This window comes from Manis pentadactyla, chromosome 2 (assembly GCF_030020395.1).
Source record: "Manis pentadactyla isolate mManPen7 chromosome 2, mManPen7.hap1, whole genome shotgun sequence".
Lineage (NCBI taxonomy): Eukaryota > Metazoa > Chordata > Mammalia > Pholidota > Manidae > Manis > Manis pentadactyla.
Genome location: NC_080020.1, coordinates 176,877,063 through 176,902,468, shown reverse-complemented (window position 1 = coordinate 176,902,468; position 25,406 = coordinate 176,877,063). Strand labels below are relative to the sequence as shown.

Below are 25,406 nucleotides of genomic sequence, written 5' to 3'. Positions count from 1 at the left end.
CTTTCTGTTTTATGAATTTGACTAAGTACCTCATACAGGTGGAATCAGAAAGCATTTGGTGTTTTGTGACTGGCTTATTTCATTTAGCATAATGTCCTCAAGGCTCATCCATGTTGTAGTACGTGTCAGATTGCCTCACTTTTTAGGGCTGCGTAATATTCTGTTGTATGTATATTTGCCACGTCTTGTTTATCCATTTATCCATCAGTTGACACATAGGTTACTTCCATCTTTTGGCTGTTGGGAATAGTGCTGCTGTGAACAGGAGTGTACAAATCTCTCTTCAAGTCCCTGCTTTCCATTCTTCTGAAATATATATCCAGAAGGGCACATGCACTTAGAATATATACCCAGGAGTAGAATTGTTGGACCCTCTAGTAATTATTCTGTTTTTAGTTATTTGAGGAACGGCTATATTGTTTTCCACAGTGGCTGTACCATTTTACATTCTGCCGTCAATACATAAGCATTCCAGTTTCTCCACTCCTTCACCAACCCTTGCTACTTTCTGCTTTAGTTTTTATTTTTATAGGAGCCATCATAATGGGGGTGAGGTGAGTTCAGTAGTTTTGGTAAAAGTGTATGCCTACCCCAGTCATGGTAAGGAACATTCCATCAGTCCCTGAAGTTCCCTCCCTCGTGTTCCTCTGCGGATCATATCCCCTGTTCCTCACCACCACCTGCAGTCCCTGACCTCAGGCAGCTACTTCTGTGCTTTCTACTGCTTACATTTGCTTTGCTTGTTCTAGAATTTCATATGACTTCATATTAATATTTGGTTTCATTCATTCAGTGTTTTTGATATTCATCCATGCTATTACTGTATCAGTAATTTGTACTTTTTTATTGCCAAATACTGTACTTTTTTATTGCATGACTGTACTGTAATTTGTTTAACCCTTTATCTGTTGACAGACATTTGAGTTGTTGCCAGTTTGAAGCTGTTGCAACTAAGGCTTATGTGAATATTCTTGTCCAAGATTTTTGTGGATGTGTGTTTTCACTCATCTTTGGTAAATATCTAGAGATGGAATTGCTGGGCCAAAAGGCAGATGTGTGTTGAAATTTATTAAACAGCTCTCTGAAGTCTACAAAACACTGTTTGCTCTACATTCTCTCCAACATTTAATGATGTCAGGTTTTTTGTTTTGTTTCTTTTCATTCTAACCGTTTTAATGGGTGTGGAATGGCATCTCATTATGGTTTGATTTGCTTTTTCTGCATAACTGATAATGAGCACTTTTTCAAGTGCTAATTGGTCATTCCTTTATCTTCTGTGAAGTGTCCAAGTCTTTTGCCCTTTTTAAAAACTGCATTGTTTATCCTTTTGTTATGATTTTTAGTTCTTTATATATTCTAGACTCGAGTCCTTTGTCAGATATGTGTGCTGTGAATATTTTTTCCCAATCTATGGCTTTCCTGTTCATTTTCTTAATGGTGTCTTTTGTTGAGCAGACATTTTAAATTTTGATGAGATCTTTTTTTAAAAATCAGTATCATCTTTTATGGATAGTGCTTTTTTGTGTCTTAGCTAAGAAATCCCTGCCTACCTCAAGACAGAGAATATATTCTGCTATGTGGATAGAAAATAAACTCCAGTATAACTGGCATCATTGAAACTGTGCTGATGTTTATTTAGAAAATAACCTTGGGGCTCAGAAACAAGGTGAAAGGAGGAGACCCTGGGAGGGCTCAGGAAGGCCCTTCTTGAAGACCAGACTTTCAGGAAATTCAAGGAGCCGAGGCAGTTAACACTGGTTCCCCTATGGCTGCAGGAGCAGCCGGTTCAGTTAAAGTCCGCAAGCGTTTCTTGAGGCCCACTACATGTAAGGCACTGCTAAGAATTAGAAGCAGGAAAGTAGAGGCCTTGGATGGGAATCTGATGAGCAGAGCCCAAGGAAGATGCTTTCTTAGAATTCAGACAACTATGAGGACAATGGTCGTGTCAGAGGACAGACACACAGAAGACCTCGCTGGCTTGGTGGCCAAAAGAAGCACACAGGAAATCTGGTTTGACATTGGGTAGGTGTGACAGCCTAAACTCTGTATACCACAGATGTTTTTAATATAGGTAGAGGTTGTAACTCAGACCTTAAACAGCTCACTGAACAGGTAATGCTAGCACATGTAGATGTGGCAGATAAGGGTTGCTAAGTAATAAAAAGAATAGCCAACATTTGTTGAATACATAATGTGTATGCCATTCTAGTATTTCACATGGTGTAAGAACTTGATTAACTTTTGCCAAAACCCTGTAAAGTAACTATGGTAATTAATTGCACATTATCAAAGAGGAAACTGAAGTATAGAGAAATAAATTGCCCAACATATAGCTAGGAAGCATTAAGAGAGTTATAAACCCACACCATTGCACTCCAGGCTGTAGCCCCTTTGTTATGGAGGAGGGATGGTGTGGTCTTGGAAGGAGGAGTTCCTGCCTGTCTGAATGGCAATCATACAAAATTAGCAGCTAGATCTTGAGGTTGGCTGCACCACCCTTGGGTTTGGATCTTTCCAATTCTGTTTCTCATGAGAAGGATGGCATGGATTCTCCTGCACTAGTGTGAGCCTGTGCTGCCCACTGGACCAGCATCTGCCATAACTCAGGCAGATGAGAGAACCCAACATGGTATGACCACACCCGCTACCCAGAAGGCAGACCCACCACTTACCTGTAAACAGGGCTGTTTTCGGTCTACAGAAGGACGGTGTGCACTGGGCACACTCTGAAGTCTTCTTTACCCTGGCAATCTTACGCTGGCAGAAATGAGCTCTTTCTGGGAGCAAGCATTTCCCCCCATTTCTAATCCCACTTTCTTTGGGCACCTACATCTGATCCTTGAATTGCTCTCTCACCTGTGGTTTGCTTGACATCCCCGTTAGGAAATGGGGAAGACCAACTCTAGAAGATCAAAAGAATCATTCTGTTTTAAGTCTGGAGGGACACTGCCTCTAAAAGTATAAGTAACTGCCATGTAGGGCTTGAGAAAACATGTCATAGCTCCTCCAAACTCATTTTAGGCTTTGAATGAAAGCCCATAATGTTTTCAGTTCATACATAAGCCAGAAGAGCTATTTCTGGCATTCTTTCTTTCTCTCCCTATTGGTGTACACTGGATAGCCTTAATATTGCTGGCATTAGGATAAACACAATCACATGGGGTCATTATTTCTAACCTCCTTTGATACTGGATTCGGTCACCCCAAGGGCATGACGCATCTGTCAGTCTCTGATGCAGGGTGCACTTTGGGCACTTTAATGTCATGGTTGGATCAGCCGTGATCTCCCCACTGCACTGAGCTCAGGAGGCTGGGCCCTGTTCTGGAATGGGGCACCAACTGTGCGTGGATGGAATCCTTACATCCCTCTCAGCTGGAGATGGCACGACTCTGAACACGTGTCTGCTCCGAGAGACATCATCCTAGAACTGTGCTGCATCTTTCTCCCGCCAGAAAGTCTGGATGGTTGAACTGGGCAGGGGGGCATGTCGAGTGAGAAATGTGCTCTCTTCAAATAGCAAAAAGCCTTGTGTTCAACATTCTTGATTGGGGGCTGTCTGGTAGTCATAGTGTTGTCCGATTTCCACTGGGTAAGTCTGGGAGAGGAGTATTTTTGTTGCTGTTTTGTTTTATTTTGCTCTATTTTGCATCCAGCCTGTTGGAGATAGGAAGAGCAAGAAAACATTTAGCTCAGCAAAAAAATGCAATGATTTAAAATTTTTATTCCATTATCACTCTAAAGGCATCTAGCATTGTCACCTGTCTTTATACATAATCACGCATATACACGTGCATGCATTTGGCATGGTGTAATTTAAAGGTCTCTAGCATCAAACAGACCTGTAAAACACAGCTCCTACCATCTACTCCATGAGCAACCTTGGGCACTGTGCTGACCTTTTTTAAAACTTAAGTTTTCAGGCCTGGTTCACTGGACAAGGAAAGGACAGAATGATGCAATGTGGATAAAAGTCACCTAAGCATGCAATCCAACTAAGGGGTCAAAAAATATTTTTAAAAAATGAAGTCCCTCTGGCTGCAGTGCCCAGAGCAAGGACTACAAGACCAGCATTCCTGATGCTGAGCCGCTTAGTGGAAGAGCCTGCCCTGAGGAGGAGTGAGCCCTGTGACCAGAGGGAGGATGAGTTCAGAAAGGTTGTAGAGAGTCCTTGAACTGGGAAGGAAGTTCAACTGAGTCATCACCAACAGCCTCCAGGAATTTTTTTCAAATGATAGGCTACTCTTTAACAGACAAGGCATAGAAGATGATTTTTATATGAAGGTGGACATTAAAGTGAGCCTTTTAGCATCTAGAATAGTTCCTGGCATGAGGCAGGAAGCATTAAGATGTTTGTTGACTGAATGAATAAACGCACATGGAACATTAGCGAAACTGTCCCATGATGATGAGCAATAATCAACGTTACATCAACTTCTTGTTTCTGTGGTCACTGGCCTGAGAGGAGGGGAATCCAAACAATTTGTCTGAAATTAAAAGGCTTATAGTTTAAAAACACCACCACCAACAAAAGCCAGCCAAGTAGAATTCCAAAGGTGTATGGTCGCCATGTGGTATGGTTATGAGGAATTGCTCAGATAACAAAAGAAAATCACTTAGGAAAACCTAAGCACTATAGCAAGCAAGCCGAACATAGTACCCAGACTAAGGCAGGTGGTGCCACATCTCCATATTTATGAAGTTAATTAGAATATGCTTTGATGTGTGCCCTGTTGAAGCTTATGCCTGGAGAAACTGAGGTATTTTGTGAAGTATTACATAAATGAGGTCTTATGTAAAGACATTTAGCAAAGCCAGCATTGAACCAAGAGTGCAGGACCCAGCCAGCTCTCTAAACAATCATTTAGGCCACCTCAGTGCTGTCTTAATTTTCCTAATCTTATCTCTTAATACAATATAGAATTCATCAGAACCAGCTTTCATTATTGTAGCATCCAGCTGGTTTATAAAGTGAAGATAATAATCATGACTCCAAAGGTTATTGGGTAGATTGATTAAGATAATATAGAGGAGTATTTAATAAATAATTCCTTCTCTCCTTTCCCCTGCCTTTTGGACAAAGGAATCATTGAAGCAGAGGGAAAAAAAAAATGTAATAGACTTCGGCATGATGTGGGAATGGTAGAGAAGAGGTGAGGGGATGTCTTGAATTATATGTGAAATACATACTTTTAAATTATTTATGGATTGAAGTTATTATCCCTCACAGTGCACAAATGGCTGTGAGTAAGTGGCTAAAATTTGGACAAAGGACTGTCAATCAGTTACCTGCCAGGCACTGGGTTGAAATAGATTCTTCCCTAAGATTGCTTGGCAAGCATGTTTCCAAATTTGTCTGCCTTCATTTAGCTTACACATCTTGCCTTTGATTAAAGGTTTGAAAATGCTTGTTTCTCCAGACTCAGACCCCATCACTGCAATAAAATTCCTGTTACCTTTAGAAGGATCTAAGTTCCAAGGAAGAAGAGTTGACTTTTATTTTCCTATTTCATCATTTTGAAAGCCCTTCAGTGCTTGGGTGGGGCCCAGGCACACCCTCCACAAATCCGCAGACTAGTAAATATAAATTTGTCATTCTGTGGGATGTAAGATGAAACCATGTACCTTAGAAAACGGGTGATTGACTCACTCCCATGTGATCTTGTGGGGAAGAGAGGGATTCAGTAAGAATGTGCCACAAGGACAGCAAATCCCTCCATAACGAACATTCTGGTTGCCTGTCCTGGGATGTGGGTCAGTGTTATGAATCTGAATGGAGGCCACCAAGTTAAGCTGGGGTTTCAGGGAAAGCATCTGGCACCAGGGTGGTTTCACAGGGTCTCATCCAGCAGGACCAGAGAAATTGTGTTTATCAGCACACCAAGAGGGGGTTCCACACTCACGGACAGGTTCATATTTACAGGCTCACCCCCTCCACACACATTCACATACTCACAGGCAAACACATGCACAGTGCTAATTTATTTATTTACATTAAGAAATATAATTGTGACAGACAAATGTCCTCATGCTTCAGTACTTTGTAGACAGGTCTACATGGGAAGCAAAACTCTATAGTCTAAAGGTTGCTTGGCAACCATGGAATCAGAACAAAGGGTCTGAGGTGGATAAAATTCATCTTCACAGTGGGGAAGTATCTGAGGCCAAGTCACCCTTTCTTTAGGACAGGGCTTTGATAAATATTTCCCAGTAAGTCTCCCTGGGATTTTGTGTGGAGCTTGCAGTGCCAGTGGACACAGTTTTTCTTTAAATATGCTAATACCTTTCAGCAAGCTAGCTTCAAAGCTCTAGAGCAATTCTTTCTCATTGAAATAATTTGCATATCTTTGTTTTGATGGTTATTTGCTGATTTTACTAGTATGGTGCTCAGGGAAAGACTGAATTCGCCTGCTTCCAAGTTCTGGATGAGTGGGAAGGAATACATTGCTGCCTCCTGAAATATTATTTGAATATTAAATATTAAAATGATTTTTAGCTTGTAGGCTTGTACAGAAACAGAATTTCACCCATGAGCTGTAGGTTGGTTGCTGATCCCTGTTCTATACCATTGTTATCATAACCGGTATCTGAAATTATCTTACATTTTCATTTGCTTGTTTGCTCTCTGTCCTTCTTGGTAGACTGTAAGCTCCCTGAAGGCATGTTCTTTGTCTTGTTCACTGTATTATCTCTATCAACTAGAGCAATAAGTGGAATATAGAGGTATGACTATTTGGTGATTGAATGAATAAATCCACTAAGTCCACGAGCCACTAAATCCAATAAAGGCTTCCTTCCAAATATCTCTTATGTGTATCCTATTCCAGGTGCCACACCCTTCCCCAGGCCTTTGCCTCTCTGTTCTTATAGTAGGATCTCGAGCTTTCCGAACTCCTTGTCCCTCACTCTGGTCTACCCCATGGTGTAGTACCTTGCTAAAGCACGTCCTTTATTATATCATTTCCCTGCCAAAAAAAACACAAAACCTTTCCACTGTTTTCCCATTACCTGCAGTATAAAGTCAGACTCCTCAGTTGGACATACAAGGCCCTTACTAATCTGCTGTCCATCTGCTTTTCCAACCTTATCTCTGAGCCTTCCCTGGAAAGAACCAAACAGCAGCCATGTCTCCTCATTGTCCCTGAAGCCACTGCGCATTCCCAACTCTGCACCGTTGCCCAAGCTGTGCCCCAGGACCAGTTGGCCTTCCCTTTAGGAAAGGATTGAACCCTTGTGTAATATGGGGTGAGTCTATATTGAGTAATGGGAAACAAGGAAGAATGGGCTGAGCCTACAGAAAGCTGGAAGATGAAAAATAAATGTGACCAGATGTGACTTAATTGGTAATAAAGTGGATTAAGGATTTAGTTTTTCTGGGACAACAATTGAAAAGTGCTGCCTGATAGGATTGTCTAGGCCAGTGCTTTTCAAACTACTGTGCAGACAAGTATTTGGGGCATCTTGTTAAAATGTAGATTCTGGCAATAGGTCTGGGGTCAGAGCCTGAGATTTCTGCATTTTTCACAAGCTCCCAGGTGATGCCAATGCTTCTGGTTCCAGGATGATTCTTTGACTATCAAGATCTAACTAAATGTTTATTTTAGGAAAGGAGTCTTTTCCAGAGGACTTAGATATGGAAACAGGAAGTCAATTGGCCTGCCTTTCAGAGGCCTGTGTATATATCATTAGACCAAGAGTCCTAGCCTACATAAAGGCATTTTTTGCATTCTGAAGAACTGAATAAATGCATGATGATTCAAGGCTTCTTGATGAAGCAGGGGCTGCTTGAAGAGAACTAAGGACAGAGATGAGAGTGTAAGCCTGCAGCCTAGAGAGAGGAAACTCTGTCAAGTCCTAGGTGATGGCGGTCAAAGTAGTCTTTGGGACGTGAAAAGAGCCTAATGTTGGTTGGGCCACTAGCCTGTCACCACATGCACATGTGCACACACACACACAGGATAGGGTGGTGTGCGGTGCTTTTCCTTGATGGAGTTGGATTATTTCTTCTCTCCAAGAGGCATGTCTTCTGATCCACGGGAGCTTACAGTTCAGAATCCAGGTTGGCTTGAGCATAAGTAATGTACTTCCTCCTGACAAAACAATAGGAATAATTTCTGTAATGTGTATCCAAATAGAAGAGCAGGTGGGAAAGTATTTTGCTAGAGTAATAAATGGGCCTCTTTGAATAGTCTTCCTTTAATTATTAGCCTTGGCCCTTGTATCTTTGGCTAATCGATGGCTGGCCTTTTGATGAAATTGACTGTAATTTTCCTATGATTTAACTTTGTGCAAACTACAAGTTATCCTGATTAATGATTTCAATGACACTTCCCTCATCACAGTAATTTCCCTTCTGCTTTTATCACAGAGGAACTTCTGCTTGAGCAATTGAACTCTGATCCTGACATAGAGTCATGGCCATGGTAAGTCACCTCACCTGGTACCAGCCACAGGCAGGTACAGGATGTGTACTCAGTGACTGTTCGCTTATACAAAGGGATGTTTGTTCAACAGAAGGAAAGGAGGAGGAAATGAAGAGACAGTTTCTTTTTTTTTTTTAATACTGTTTAAACTTCTTTCAGGGGTGGTAAGTAAGTTGACCCTAAACAATAGTTCGAAGAGGGAATCCTTTGAACCCTTCAGACATCCCGAGGTACAGAAACCAGTTGTAGTTTTCCCTCTGCAGGAGTACTACATGTTCATTGTAGAAAACTTAGGCAAATAAGAAGTAAACACTAAAATCCTGTAGATTCTACCATCAAGGCATGAGTGCCATCTGCATTTTGCTGTAACACCCTCATTTCAGGCTCACTGAGAAGACTGTCTTTAGCCATATGGGCTTGTCCTCTGCCTCCTGCTTTTGGCTGGGACTGAACTCCTTGGAGCTTGATTGTCTGATCGTTGGAAAAGGTAGGGAATCAGATCCATTTGAAGGGTCAGTAAAGTTCAGTGCTGATGTGGAAGTTGAGCCTCTTAGCTGCAGACATACCCCAGGCTGGCTGGCCATCTGTTCTCCTTCTCCCACCCAAATAAGGTATCTGAATAGGCAGGTGATTCTGATCCCTTGTCTTCTGGCAAGGAATAGTGGAAGTAGAATTTTATACCTGGAGAGGAACTAGAGATCCTGCCAGCTCTAAATACCTTCCTTTAGGAAGATGGATATGTAAACTATCCTTAACAAATAGTAATATAATCTCAAAAATTTTGTAATAGAATTTTCTGTAATTTTTAGAACATTCTAGAATTTTCTTCATCATCCCTGGCAGGCAAAGGCCTACTCATGTCTTTCCCAGATTTCTTACAATTTAATTTAAAATCCATTTCTTGATTGATTCCCCCTGGATGTGGAGAACGTTTATTCAGAAACATTTACAGTGCCCCTACTTTGTGCTATAAATGGCACTTGGCTCTGGTGATGCAAAATTAATGGGACAGTATCTTCCTGTCCGTAGCACGATGACAGCCTTCCTACCTGTGAAGCCTGTAACCAGGTGACCCTTTAATGTGCTTTCCACTGGAGGAGAATGACTTCAATTGCTCTCATCTTTCTTCCTAGAACCTGTTTTTCCATCATGACTCTTATTTATTGGACAGCTAAAGGACATTTTTAAAGGAAAGGAAAAACACAATAGTCACAATATTGTAATTCCCAATTCTTTTCCATCATTTTATTTTAGACCCTATTCACACATATAATGGTCTTTAAACAGTGGTGATAACAGCATAAATAACAATTAAGTAGGTATTGACTTTAATCTTTGCTATGCTAGCATGTTTATATTACATTTTGTGGCATATTAAAATTATTCTAGATGACAGAGTTATGGACTTAATGTTTTCTTATTATATATATGGGTTTTAAATTTCTTCTTAATTCTTTAAAAAATTTTTTTCCAAATCTCTGCATTTATAAAAGGAAAGCATGTTTAAAAGCCATTGTATTCAAGTATTTAGGAACTTTTAATAAAGTTTTGATTTCATATAGTACAACGCATAGCTCATAAGGTTCCTGGTGGATGAGTTTAAACAAATATATGTACTATGTAACCTACTCCTCTTATCAAGATAGAACATTTCACCGGTTTAGGAAGTCCCTTCCTGCTCTCCACTCCACCCTAGAAATGCAACCACTCTTCTGATTGTTACCACTATAGATCAGTTTTGCCCCTCCTAGAACATTCTGTAAATGGATTTAGAGAGTTTATACTCTTTTGTGTCTGGCTTCTTTTGCTGAGCATTATTTTTTATACTCCATCCATGTTGCTGGAAATACCAGCAGTTCTTCCATTCCTTTTTATTGCTGATTAGTATTCCATTGTACTGTATTCCAATCTTGCCTTTTATTATCTTCATTATTATTTTAATAACTGAATAATATTTCATTGATTAGCCAAGATATGGAAGCAATCTTAAGTGTCCATCTGTAGATGAATGGATAAAGAAGATGTGGTACATATACACAATGGAATACTATTCAGCCATAAGAAAGAAACAAATCCTACCATTTGCAGCAACATGGATGGAGCTGGAGGATATTATGCTCAGTGAAATAAGCCAGGTGGAGAAAGGCAAATGCCAAATGATTTCCCTCATTTGTGGAGTATAACAATGAAGCAAAACTGAAGGAACAAAATGGCAGCAGGCTCACAGACTCCAAGAAGGAACTAGTGGTTACCAAAGGGGAGGGGTGTGGGAAGGTGGGTGGGGAGGGAGGGAGAAGGGGACTGAGGGGTATTATGTTTAGTACACATGGGGTGGGGGATCACAGAGAAGGAACATCGTGGATCTCTGGCAACTTGCTGCACTGATGCACAGTGACTGCAGTGGGGTATGGGTGGGGACTTGATAATATGGATAAATGTAGTAACCACATTGTTTTTTCATGTGAAACCTTCATAAGAATGTATATCAATCATACCTTAATAAAAAAATTTTTAAAAATATTTCATTAATTGTGATATCACACCTATTCCTAGCTATTTGTTTTTGTCTTTCTTCCCTGCATCCTCCCCTTTTCCTTTGCCTGCTGCCACAAGATGCCTCCATGGGATGGAATCTGCTGACCTCCCAGAATAGATAATAAATGGTACATTATGTCCTGAAATGTAATCAGTATGGATACTTTAGGGCTAACAAGAACAATTTTCCTGGGCTTTTCTTTTTCCTGGAAAAAAGAGTCACTAAGGATATTAATTGATAAACTGAACCATGTTTGCAAATCCCTCTATCAATTCATCTTGTTAGATATTAATTTTAATCCCAAGTGTCCCTCAGCAATGCGGTTTGCTTTAAAGTCATATGCTATGTTTGAATACCATCCAGAATGTTTTCAATACTGGAGTTCCCAAAGAACCTTGTGAAATATTTGACTCAGAAAGGTGTCTCATGGTGGGGTCAATGTCTGAGTCCAGTTTGCTTATTACTACTGATATAGAGAAGAAAAGAAAGTATGTGCATTCATTTCCTAAGGCTGCCACAACAAAGCACCACAGACCGGGTGGCTTACAATAACAGAAATTTGTGTCTCACAATTCTGGAGGTCAGACATCCAAAATGAAGGTGTTGCCAAGGCCACGAGTCCTCCGGAACCTGTAAGGGACTCCTTCCTTACCTCTTTCTAGCTTTAGTGCTTTGCTGGCAATCTCAGGCACCCTTCAGCCTGCCGCTGCTTAGCTCCGGTCTCTGCTGTGTGCTGTTCTCCTTTGTGCCTCTGTCTTCATAAGCTGTCTTCTGCTAAGGACACCAGTCATACTGGATTAGAGGCTCACAGTGTTCCTGTATGATGTCATCCCAATTAATTACATCTGCACTGACCCTGTTTCCAAGTAAGGGCACATCCTCCGGTACTGGGGGTTAGGACTTCCAACATACCTTTTCTTGGGGGATACATTTCAACTCATAACAGTGCCCAAGGAAATCAATGTAGTTTTCCCTCTGCAGGAGTACTACATGTTCTACTTTCCCCTGTCAGGTGTATAGAGGGTGCTGACTGTCCTAGATGCCAACCATATCCAGGCGGTGGAAACTTGGTCTTTCAGCAGACAAAGCCCACCCCCTCTGGTGCCTGAGGCCTTTGGAAGGGCATGATGTGGCCTACAGTGAGCTCAAGTCTAACTTGCCAGAGAACTGCCCTAAGGGAATACAAGCCCTCCATTTCTTTACATGATCCATACTACATCCTTGGATCAAACTAAATCATCAGGGAGTCTTTGATCTGTTCTCTCTTGTTTTTGCCATCTTTTACAAATGCTCTGTTCTGAATTTTGCTTTGGCATTACCCCATAAGTTTACATTAAGGGAGGTTATCAGAAGTAGATATAAAAACCTCACTATTATATTTATTCTGGAGATGTTGTTGAAGTCATAATAATGATGGTAACAGCCACTGAGTTTGAGGTTTTGTTTCAGTATTTACTATTTGCTGGTTCCTCGGCTGAGTGCTTTGCATTTTCCTGCTTCATTATTACAATTCTGTGGGTTGATATCATATTTTTAATATACAAATGAGAGAAATGAAACTCCCCCATAACAACACATCTAGAAAGGGTGGAAGCCAGGATTCACATCCAGGTCTGCCCCACTCCAACACCTGTGTTCCTGACCGCCAAGCTTTACTGCCGTTCACTTTAGCCCACCATGTCTCCATCACAAAGACCCACAGATGATATTTTCTCCAACATGAGGACTCCCTTTATAGTGTTCATGACCTCCCAAGCGATGTAGAGGAGACAGGACTGACTGTCTCCATGAATGGACCATGGGCACATGGCTATGGGGTACATCTTGAGCAAGGCTTATATAAGACATAAAACCTTTCTCCTTTTCCAGTAGTTCGTAGTGATCTCCTTGTTTTGTTACCTCCCATCACCATGACATTCTACCACTGGTAATTTGTTAATTCTACCATTTCAAAAGGGGTATCATCAAAAAAGTCAGGAGAGACAGACCTACTGTGTGACCTCAGCTCCAAGTGCATCCTTGGTTATCTCTTCTTACCCTGAGCTCGTGAGCTCTTAGCATCTTAAAAGCACACAGCACCAGCTGTGAACAGAGGAAGGTGTCCAGATGGGTCTGAACTCCTCTGACATCTGGGTACCAAGAATATCATTTAGATCCTTCCACATAGGCAGCATCAGCCAATCAAATGCATAACACAATGACAGACACGTGACAAATTCATTAAGGGACAGGAGAGGAGGCAGGACAGTTTCAGAAAGTGCTGGTTATGACTACTTAAAACGTTTTAAAGACAAGAAAACGGAATTCAGAATACAAAACATAGGTTGTTAAAGGATTATAGTAATGCTTAGTGTCCGTGTACAGAAGGGGCACTAAAGCTAGTTTGATTCCATCCTCTATTGTTCAATCAGGGAGCCCAGAAGAGCTCCACTGGTGCTTATAGCCTCCCTCTAAGTTCAATACAAAAAAAAGCAGGGTATTTCTTGGACATTTGGTCCCTTTTCCTCTTATGGACAGAGTGAGTCTCATTACTGATTACAACTTGCTCTTGCTGTGGCTTCTAGGCAGAGAAATCTGTGGCTTACCTTTCATAACTACACAGGCCCTTAAGGCCTGCATTTTGGTTTCCTTCCAACCCCTCCTCCACCCCATCCCTCTAGTTCATCTTAGTTTTCTATTCTTTGTGTCCTGTCACTGAATTTCCCATCTAGTTATTCATTTTTTTTGTGTGTTGAGTTATATGTGTTTCTCTACACTGCCTCCCACAACATTAAATTATATTAACAAATCAGTAGATATGTTAGACATACTCAGGGCACTCGATCTTAATCAGTAAATTATCTCTAATCACAATCCAACTGAGATGGTCCCTATTGGATACTAACCCATTTTAATTTTTAATCTCTATTTGCCAAGGGTCAGCTTCACCAACTCTGATGTATACCTCAGAGTACATCTTGCTTTAAGGCATGTTGATCATTTCTGGTGATGCTAGTCATCACCTCTATTGTCCAGAGTTGCTGTCTCCTCCTTGTGACATTTCCATTCTCCCCTCTGCCCACTTGGTCAGGCTTCAGTCTCCTCCATTCCCCTGGAACAGCTCTTATTAGGGTCACCAGGAGCCCTCCTCTTGCTGAGCCTGTCTGTCCCATCTGTGTCTTCGTCTGAAACCCACCGTGGCAGGCTGACCACTTCCTCCTTCCTCACTGTCCTGGTTTTCCAGCAGGGACCACCCTTACTTGGTCATCCTCTCTGGGTTCTCTTTCTCTGCTGTCCTATCCTGTGGGAGAGGCCCAGGCTTCTTATTAGGACTCCTGTTCCCCAGCTTCACTTCTCCCTAGCTCATCTCATCCAGTACCATCCAAATGCTGGTATGTCCTAAATATATTTCCCCAGACTTGGTCCCTACTTACATTGTATAACCAACTGTCCTTCTGGTAACAGCACTTGGTTATTTAATGACATCCCAAACTTAACATTTTGAAAATAGAACTTCTAAGTCCTTCTCCCCACTGCCTATCCAAATCTGGTAATCCTCCACTTTTCCCCATCTGGGTATATTATACCCCTCTCTGCCTGGCTGCTCAGGGAAGGAGATTTAGAGTTATATCTGATTGTTTTCTTTCCTCACCTCCCACGTCTGTTCACCAGCAAGCTCTGTTGCCTTTTCTCCAAAACATGTGCTGAGTCGGTCGGTCTGTTTCATTCTTTTTTAACAATTTCACCTTGGTCTAGCATCATGTCCTGGATCTTGGATCTTGGCCCGCACTGGTCTTTGCATCGCTCTATAGCAGCCGAGTGATCTTTTTAACATGTACATCAGATCACATCTCCCCCATCCACTTGCTTAAACCCTACCAGGGGCTTTCCACTGCACAGAATAAAATACCAACTCCTTACCAGGCTTGTGGCGGCTGCCTTGTTCTGCCCAGCCCACTTCCCTGATTTTCTTTCTTTCTTTTTTGTTTGTTTGTAAATTTTTTATTATACAGAAGTATAAACACATGTCAAAGAAAACTGAATATTAAAAAGAACCCTTTGTACCTATCAATATTATTAACTTGTGGTCAGTCTTGTTTCTTCTTTATTTCCACTTACTTCCCCCCACCTATGGTTATTTTGAAGCAAATTCCATACATCTTATCCTCTCATCTGTAAACTATTTCAACATGTATAAGACTAAATCTCTAATAAATGACATATAACTCAATACCATTATCATCCCTAAAAATGTTAACACTAATTCCTTAATGTCCTCAAGTATCAAGTTGGTGTTCAAATTTCCAATTGTCTCATAAACGTCATTTTTTTAACTGTTTGTTTCAGGATCTAAATAACATTCACCCATTATGATTATTGATTATTTTAATTTCTTTTAAGCCATAGTTCTCTTGCACCTCTCTCTTTTCTAATTCACCTTGTAGTTGAAGAACCTAGATCATTCATCAAATAGTATTTCTCACAGTCTGGATTTTGCTGATTACAACCCTGTAGTGTGAGTTAACATGTTCCTCTCTTTTGTACTTATGGTAAATTGGTATTGATCTAGAGGCTTGAATCAGATTCAGGTTTATTCGTTCCCCTCTTTGCAGGGACAAGATCACAGCATAGGTAGTGATGTAACCTGTCTTAACACTCCACTTGCCCACCAACTAGAGCCACCCTGGCCTCTGTCATGCTCCTCCCATAGAAACTGGGTCCAGCCTCAGGGCCTTTGCCTTAGCTGTTTCCCCTTACTGTAACACTTTCCCGTCTGATCTTTGCATGATCCACTGCTTTCTGTCATCAGATCTCAGCCTGAGTGTACTTCTCAGAGCAGGATCTCTCTGCTCCGTAGCGCTGCTCACTGCCAGGCACCTGGTAGAATATTTATTCATTGTCTTGTTGACTGTCTGCCTCCTCCTGAGCTAGCACATAAGCTCCATGGGAGCAAGAGCCTCCTCTCTCATCGTCACTGCTGCATTCCCCGCACCTGGGAGAGGGTCAGGCTCATGGCAGGTGCTCAGCAAATGCATGCTGAACGAGAGGCCACCGTGTTGGTAAGGTGATGTTTCTCTATGTGCTCAGGCAACCAAAGGAGGCACCATCAAAGCTGCATCAGGATTCAGTGCCAGTGAAGATGCACAGACCCTGAGGAAGGCCATGAAAGGGCTTGGTGAGTGTCCTGCTGGAGGTAGGCACACCCTTGTGTGTTGTGCATCACAGCCACATGGAGGGCACTGAGTCTGCTGGCAAAGAGTCTGTCTCACACTAAGAAAGAATGGTAGGAATACATCATTGGCTTTTCAAGACAAATTAAATGGGAAACATTAATTATTCACTTTTACTGTAGAATTTTAAATTTAATGCATTTGCTCTGGATTTCCCCAATTATTTAACTCTGCTCTGCATTACATTATAAATATATATAAAGGAATGTATTTGTTCCCCATGTAGTACTGTATGTGTGTAGTGCCATAAGGTTCACAAAGCACTTTCACAAATACTACCCCCAAGGATATACACAACAGGCCTGGGGTTTCGTGAAAGCAGCTCTTGATATTGTTATTTTCACCTGATTTGTGAAACTGAGACCCATATGTGAAGCTGAGCCCCAGAGAAGTCGAGTCACATAGGAAGTCACATAGTAAGTGGAACGGAGCCATGAGTCACACTCAGCAGAGGCTGGCCTCAGCTGGAGCCTCCCAGCGCCAAGTCCCCATTTTTTCCCCCAAGGCCGTCTGCACATTGCTGTGGCGCAGTGGCAGCAGTGCTGGCGCGCAACATGGGGTTTATGTGGGACGGCTGTCTTCTGGTCACTGCCCTCCAGTTAGCTCCTGAGGGCAAAGACTTCACGCAGGGGTGGGCTGTGTACTGGCGGCCACCTGGGGTTGGTCTCTGGCTGGATGTGGCCAGAGAAGTACACTTGGTTCGTAGCTGCTATGTATAATCTCCTTGAGATTGGGATAAAAACACTGGACCACAAGGTCTTCTTTCCCAGTTTTCTACCCAAAAAGTGTTCATTTTATTTAGGCCCAATGTTACTAACAACAACAACAGTAAGAGTGATAGTAAACAGGTATTAAGCACTACTGTGCATCAGGCACAATGCATTGCATGGTTATCTGTTTTAATCCTGACAGCAGCTGGTTTTACTGGTGAGAAAGTTGAATTTAGGGAGGCTAGCTCACTTGCCCAAGGTCTCAGAACTAGTACATTAGTCAGGATTCTGGGCAATCCCAGGCAGTTGGTGCCAGGCAGTCTGACTCCAGAGTGGAGTTTAAGTCACTGTGCTACCCTGCTGTCCACCTCTGAACAGATCATTGTTCTGAATCTGTGTGTCCTTCTCATTTTCCCTTTTCCATAAATAAAATGGAAGATGTATTTACCCACTCCCTTTTCATGTTATCTTAATTCTTTGGCATATAGCCAAGAACACCATATGTCAGACATGAACCACATGGCACTCCAAGTTCCCAGAATTCCCCAAAGTAAGGAGACATTTGACATAACCAGTCCTCTTCAGTGCCTGCTGTGGCAGGGAGCCAATGTGAGGCAGATAGTTGGGGAGACAAGGATTATAAAGGTCCTCATGGTAACTAGCCCATGGGTGCTAGATGGCTGAGGCATGCACAGAAATAACTTGAATCAGCTCATAATATAATAGCAATAGGAGGGCCACAAATAATATCCCACTAGGGTTCAGAGAGGAGATCACATTTAACTTAGGAGCATCAGGCAAAACTTCCTGGAGGATGTAGAATTTAAGACGGGACTTGGGAAAGGAGTTAAGTTTCCATTAATAAGAGTTCAAGAGAAGGTGTTTCAGGTGAATGGAACAGCATGAACAAAGGCATGGGATGAGTATGAGCATGGCCATCCCGTTTCCCAGTTTAGCTGCAGCCTAGGGGAGTCACGGCAAATACAGGGAAAGGTGGCCTGCAGCAGGAGGCACTTGCAAAGCAGGGGTTGGCTAGCTGGGAGCCTTTTAAGAAGGCAGGTACCTGAGGAGGCCCTGGGATCACTGCTGAGAAGGCCACCTATAGAACCACAGACATGGGGAGATGCCTCCAAGGCGTTGGCCAGGACACAGCAGATGCCAGAGTAACGGCACTACAGGGAGGCATACATCAGCAGGCTGGTAGGGAAGGAGGTCAGAAGAAAGGGGTGCAGCATGGTTGGGTCAAGTACAATAATTCAAGAACTAAGTCTGTGAATTTGGCGGCCTGGTATCCTTTTACATGAAAACTTACATTAGTGAATGAATATTGTAGAGAGTCTCAAATGCCAGACTCCAGTGCCTGTAGTAAATCCAGCAGATGCTGGAGAGCCATTTTGTATTCCTGAGCAGGGGAAGGACATGGTGAGTTTTTCTTTTTAGGAAAATGATCTTGTTAATACTTTGGAAAGACCAGTTAGTAGGTAAGAATGCTCATTAGCAGACTCTACAGTTGTCTAAGGAAAGACCCTGAAACCCTGAAGTAGAGTAATACTGGTAGGTATCAAGAAGAGGGGATAGATGCAGAAAGATTTTAGAGTTAGATTTTTGCATGACTTGGCAGGAAATCTGAATGTGGAGGAAGGGTGGGGGGGAATCAAAGCTATTTTGAGGGCTCAGACTTGACTGCCTAGATTTAGGATGGTGCCTTTTGTAGAGATGGGGTGAGCAAAAGGTGATGAACCTTCACCCCCCAGCTGAAAGTCTAGAGGAGAAAAGGATGGTAAAGATAGTTGTATCTGTTACTCTCTTTAAAAAACAAAACAAGAGAAAACAGAAAGCAAAGTAGGTCCCTAAGGTATATAAACTTAAAGTTCTATAGCTTCCTCTCTACACCTTGGAATTTTCTGGATTACTGATCTTGCAAATAACACCTCTGGAAAGTCTATACTTTCTCATTACCTCCTGGGGTTCTATTTCAGTAGAACCTCTTCTATAATCCACCACAACTCCCCTTACAGTATAAAGAAGAAGGAAACAGAAAACTCACCAAAAATACTTGAGCACCCTGCTGTTACTAAGACAGGGACCAATTTGAAAACCAGAATAAAGAACCCTTATAAAAGCTGCTGCAAGAAGAAGGCAAATTTAAGACTTCTTTAAATTTTTGTTCATATCAGAAAGTTCTGGTGGGATATTACATCATGGGAATTTGTTGGCTGTTATAAGAAGGGAACTGCGTGAGACAGGGAAGATAGCTTGGAAACAGAAACACAATTACAGATCTTGAAATACAGTGAATGCATTGAGCAGCCAATTAAAACCCTGGAAAGTGCCAAATCAGTGAATTAAAAGAAGAATTTGAATTGTTTCAAAACTCCAAGGAAATAAAATAAGAAAAGGCAAGAACATGGAAGATAGATACAGGAGACCCAAAAGACCTGATAAGAATTCCAGAGGAGGGGAAAAAGCATGAGCCCAGCCAGCACTTACTGAGTATTTAGTAACTGCTGGGCATTGTGCTGAGCAGTTCACTTACTTGTTTTATTTAACACTACGAAGGAAAGCACTGAGATCACTCATATTTACAGATAAAGAAACTAATGCTCAGAGAAGTTAACTATTTTGTTCAGTGGTAAACAGCTAATTAAACAGTTAAAGAAGAGGCTAAGACTCAAATCTATGTGTTTCCCAAAAAAGATAAGCCCACTGAACTTGTTACTCCTCGTTTCCTCTTAGAAAGCTCTGTGCATGTGTTTGGGCAGCTCCACTGACCCCAGAAGGACCTGTTTTCTCATTCTCTATCAAATCACACTCACTCGCTGTCTCTGCCCGCCCCACCCCAGGCACTGATGAAGATGCCATTATCAGCGTCCTCGCCTACCGCAACACGGCCCAGCGCCAGGAGATCAGGACGGCCTACAAGACCACCATCGGCAGGGTAGGCCGCAGTCTCAGGCTCCGGGTGGTTGACGAAGGACCTGTCAGGCAACATGGAGGCAGAGGCCTCTTTCTGATCTAGATTCCTGAAGTGGCCCTGTGTTTTTAAAAGGTGGATCCTTTGCCTTGTTTAAAGATGTTCTTGAAAAAAAATGGTTTCAACACATTTCCTCCACTATCCTTAGCCAGAAGTGATTTCAAGGATCTCTTGGTTCATGGAGCTCAAGGCTGCCTTGATTTCTTCCCACCCAAGTCCTGGCTTGGTTGTTGAAGGGTCTCAAACACCACCCTTTTGAGCACTGGGCAGGACTGAGCTTCCTTGACCCCAGTCAAGTTTCTTTTAGGCCACTGTGGATGAAGACCCTCCAAACTGACTAAATTACTTAAATCCAGTTTGTTTTAAACAGGCTCTCCTAGAATTCAGGGTCTGTTCTGACTCTTACACCTGAACTCATTTACAGCCTGTATGATCCTTTGATGATCCTCAGTTGAGGGACACACCCTCGAATTCTAGAATGGGGCTTTATGTGTTTGTGTGTATATATATATATATGTATGTATGTATGTATGTATGTATGTATGTATTTTAGTAGCTTATACATTCAGATGACTCATTCACTATGTTTTCCCCTTCAGGCTGAATCCCACACTCCTCAGGATCCCCTCTCTGTCTCCGTTTTCAACAACTCGCTTATCAGAGTCATTACACCCAATCTTTCCCCATTACTAAAAACCTAGCTCTCTGATTAGCAAGAATCTTTTTATTGAGGAAACACTGTCAATACATATTTCCAGGTTTCAGGGTACAATAACTCTATGATAAGTGTTTCTACCCTCGAGATACTTTACAGCCAGTCAGACTGAGGCTGCTGCTCAAAGACAGGCATTAAACTGCTTGGGTTGGATGGGGCTGGCTCAGCCGCTCCCCGGAGCACCTGCATGAGAACTTTGGGTGGGCATCCCAGTGGGGAATGGGCTTCTTTGATTAGATTGCTCAGACTATTTTCTGGGCATTTTAAACTCTCCTCCATCTCCAAAGAAACTCATTTAATGAGCACATATAGGCATGAATGTGCATGTCACTTATGAACTAGGGACCTGACGGTTGTTGTCACACACATTCATGTTAATTATTCAGCTTCAGAACTAAGCTGATCTGCTTACAGTTTGTTAAACACCCAACATTAACAGACTGACTAAGCACTGATTTATTTGTTAATTCATTTATTCATCAATATGGATGGATGGAACATAAAAATATACATATTAGATTGAGATACAGTGTCATAGAATCAGGTTTGTGAGAATGAGAGATCTAGACTTGAATGGTAACTCAGCTCCTTATTTTGGTTGATCTTAAGCAGGTTGTTAAACTCTTTGACCTGTTCTAGGAGGAAATGTGAACGTCTTTAGAATTTATTTGGTCCTTCATCCAAATAATTCACATTTCTTTTTACGATTTGGGTCTTTAATAATCATGAATAATCACAAAGATACAACTAAGTGCATGTGTTTATAACAGTACAAAAATAGAAAAAGGGGATTCATTAAAGAAATTATATTGTGTCTACATGAGAAATTACACCAGGTGTTAAAAATGTCATAGGTGAGTGAGTACTAACTTGGAAGTATATTCAAGGTATATTATTAAATGAGTGAATACATCTAAGTCAGTGTCTACAAACTTTTTGATCTCAGGACCCTTTAACACACCAAATTGTTGAGGACATTTTTGTTTTCTGGGTTATATCTTGATAATTTAATATATTAGAAATTAAAACTAAGAACATTGAGAAATATGTATTTGTTAACTTATTTAAAAGTACAATACACCCATTACATATTATTGTTACATTTTTATGAAAAATGGCTACATATTGCAAAACAAAAAAATCAGTGGGAAAATTAGCATTGCTTTACATTTGCAAAGATTTAATGTCTGGCCTAATGGAAGACAGCTAGAGAGTCTCAAATCTGATTCTGTATTCAGTTTGCTGTGATTCATGGTTTTGGCTGAAGTATATGAAGAAAATCTGGTCTCTGGCAGTACGTAGTTGGAAAGAGTATTTTAATGGCCTTTTGACATAACTGTAGAAATGTAGATATGTCAAACAGCCTTTGGAAAATGCTACTCTACAAATGTGAGAGAACAACTGTGCAAAGGCATATGATGTCTTAGTGTTATTATGAAGATAGTTTCTACTGTGCCAGCCTCCTGAAAGGGTCTTGGAGACCCCAGATGTTTCTGGACCACACTTTGAGAGTGCTGGTTTGTTACCATACCAGTTAAACGGAGCCACTTTCTTGCATTGCAGGACCTGATAGACGACTTGAAGTCGGAATTGAGCGGCAACTTTGAGCGGGTGATCATAGGGATGATGATGCCTACGGTGCTGTACGATGTGCAGGAGCTGCAAAGGGCCATGAAGGTTTGTTCTCCTCCTCTCATGATCTCCGTCTGTGAGTATGAACGCAGCCCAGCTTTCTCAGGAAACTAACCAAGGCCTTCTGAGAGTGGGGAGGATGAGGTACAGAGATAGATTTTCTTTCATTTAAAAATGACTTGAAACATGACATTACAGCAATTGTAATTTAAAAGTTGTTTACCAGAAAGTTAACAGAATCGCTTGCTGTTTCCTGTGGCTCTGTACAGAATGATTATAGTTGTGCTATAGCTCCAGAACTTTCTTATTATACAGCAGCTTTTGAGATATGAAACTTTATGACTGACACATTGGGAGCCTCTGGGTCTAATGTAGGCCCAGAACTGGTAAGAAGGTTCTCAGCCTCTAGATGCTGGATCCACTGTGCCCTAGCCCAGGGTCTGCCAGTTTTAATGACCGAGTAGGAAATTCAAATACAATTATCCTCCTCAACCATGTCAATAAATATTCAGCCTTTTGGAAGGTGGGCTAGGCTCTAGGAAAGTAGAGGAAACAGTCTTTGCCAGGAAAGATTCTGCCCTACAAAGGAAAAGTACAGAGGAGGTCAAGGAAAGATTAAGCCCCCAGAGGGCAGAAACTGTCCCAAACCTGGTACAATAACCAACCAACAGAAACCACCCATAAATTTTGTTATTACTGATAATGATTATGGTAAACACATTGGAATTTGGGCAGGACAGTAAAAAATTAGCAAATTATGGCCAGGACCTGGTGGGATCTCTTTGTTCTCTGCAGATTCCTGTCTATTTTCTGTCTGTGTCTGGGACTCAGATTTTTCTGAGTTTGGCTCATAAAGCCCCTTCTCTGGGTTTCACATTTAGGGAGCTGGCACAGATGAGGGCTGCCTGATTGAGATCCTGGCCTCCCGGACGTCTGAGGAGATCCGGCGTATAAACCAGACCTACCAGCTTCGTATGTAGCATCCTCCATGGTCCTGGATGAGGTTTCTCTGTGATTTGAGAAATAAACCAGCAAGCCAGTGGGTACCCACTGATTAGACTGTCCTTATAGAAGCACTGTCCTTGAAGAATACTCAGTTCCAAGCTATGCTTTCCAGCAGGTCCCTGTCTAGGCAAATGACTGTCTATTGGCTTCTCAAGACTTCTTAGGTGAAGGTGTCTCCTTACTTAGACTATCCAGTGCAGTGTTTTATTACCCTGAAAGTTGGAAAGTTGTTCCTTATTATCAAGCAGAGAATCAAGCATGCTTGTTCAAAAGTGGTGATGCCACTGAATCTTAGCATTCCAGGGAAGGACCTAGAGGGGCTGTCTGGCCCAACTTCTTCCCTCCAGATTAGACTCTGTGTCCTCCAGCCATCTCAGAGTGATAGCCACTTACTCCTCTCTTAAAGATCTCCAAAGGATGATACATATGACAGCCTTTAAAAGATGCATGCCTTTTTGTCCTAAGAATATATTAGAAAGTGCACAAAATTTTAGATCCTACAGTGTTTATTCAGTATTGTTTATATTAGCTAAAAATGTCAAACAGTAGCAGATTGGCTAAACAAAATATGGTGCACCCACACAATGTGAGTATTACGTAGTCATCAAGAGGTATATTGAAGGATATTATTAAATTACATTAATTGCTACAGTATGTGGATAAGTGAAAAAGACAAGTCATAAAATAGTATGCTATGATGCCATTTTTATAAGAAAGAGAAAAACAAGTATGTGGGGTAAAACGAGGAAGCATACCAAGATGATGTCAGTGATTATTATTTCTGGGTGATTAAGTTATATTGGAGTTATTTTTATTATCCCCTCTTCATTTTACTTATTTGCGTTTTCTAAGTAGTAAACATGTACTACTTTGGTAGAAGGAAAACAAAACAATAGGAGTTCTTCGGTAAGTCTTCAGAGAAGGAGATGCTAACCCCTGGGAATTTGGTTCTAGCGTGCAGATGCCCACACCTGCCCAACGCATGTCTCCTCCTGCTGAGGCCTGGGAAAGGCTGGAGTTTCTCTTGGGAAGGATCTGAGGCGGGTGACCTGCAGAGAAGGCACATACTGGAGTCTGGCCCTGACAGCCCCTTCTTGTCCCTAACATGGAGGAAACTCCGCTCCATTTGCCTTTCACAGGCCAGTCAACAGGTGCTGTTCTCTGCGTCACTAGAAACCACTTTGAGGACAGACCCCTGGACAGGAGGAACCATAGAGGGAGGATTCAGCTCCAGCCGCTCTTCCTGTTCCGTTTTAAGGAACAAGGACATCTCGTTTCCACTATAATAACGAACTAAACTTATCTTGACCATTTTACCAGAGTTTAGGTTTTGAAAAACTGTGTGTGGGGTGGAAAACCTCACGATGAGCTGCCTCATGAAACAGCTGGTCTTGGAGAGATCAGAACGTGACACGGTATCGGGCAGTGTTGGGCAGGACTCTGATGCCGCTGATTTTGCTGTCTTGCTAGAATATGGGCGGAGCCTTGAAGATGACATTTGCTCCGACACGTCATTCATGTTCCAGCGAGTGCTGGTGTCTCTGTCCGCAGTGAGTCATGCCCCCTTTTGGCTGCTTCTATTGGGGGTTTTATTGGGATGCTCACTCTTTCCCCTTTCCCGTCTTTCTCACCCTTTCAACCTCCCAAACTCCTGTATTCCCCAGGTGAGAGTCTTGGGCTGCTGTTTCTTATCATCTCTCCTTTAGACACTCTGGCTAGTCACATATGCCCATTGTTTTAATTTTCACAGACAAGTATCTAAGGCATGCCAGTTACCCTTATTACTTGGTGCACTGAGAGTTATGAAGCTGATTAAGGGACAGTTTCTGGACTTTTAAGAGTTTATATTGCCATAAGGGAATATCAGGTACACAGGTTGCTGGAATAAAGGCATGGAAAGTAAGTGCCCAGGAGAGGCACAGAGTCAAAGGAAGGGTCAAGGGGAGACTTTGATTGCAGAAACAAAGGCTACATGACAGGTGCTCATTCAGAGAGGACCTAGAGGGTTGCTAGGATGTCAGGCGGAGGTGTGGGTGGGTGGATTCCAGGTAGAAAGAACAACAGAGAAAGAGGCAAGGAGGCAGGAAATACGGGGTATGTCCGAGAAACAGTTGGCTGAGCGGCTGGGCTGCTCATTTGAGGAGCAAAGGTGGAAGGATGAACTGGGATCCTATGTTGGAAGTAGTTTACACTTTCTTTTGAG

At 41.9% G+C, this 25,406-nt stretch overlaps 1 protein-coding gene across 2 annotated transcripts in view; it reads left to right on the top strand.

Annotated features, from left to right (window-relative positions):
* ANXA4 (annexin A4) overlaps nucleotides 1–25,406 on the top strand; it is a 57,665-nt gene that overhangs the window by 13,959 nt on the left and 18,300 nt on the right. Inside the window, exons 2-7 of one of the 2 annotated variants that reach the window (XM_036908267.2) lie at nucleotides 8,367–8,421; nucleotides 16,025–16,112; nucleotides 19,721–19,815; nucleotides 22,130–22,243; nucleotides 23,080–23,170; nucleotides 24,674–24,753. In XM_036908267.2, coding sequence (XP_036764162.1) covers nucleotides 8,413–8,421; nucleotides 16,025–16,112; nucleotides 19,721–19,815; nucleotides 22,130–22,243; nucleotides 23,080–23,170; nucleotides 24,674–24,753 — 477 coding nt within the window. In that variant the 5' untranslated portion in view covers nucleotides 8,367–8,412. The remainder of the gene's footprint in view (nucleotides 1–8,366; nucleotides 8,422–16,024; nucleotides 16,113–19,720; nucleotides 19,816–22,129; nucleotides 22,244–23,079; nucleotides 23,171–24,673; nucleotides 24,754–25,406) is intronic. The other variant, XM_036908268.2, reaches the window with a different exon arrangement.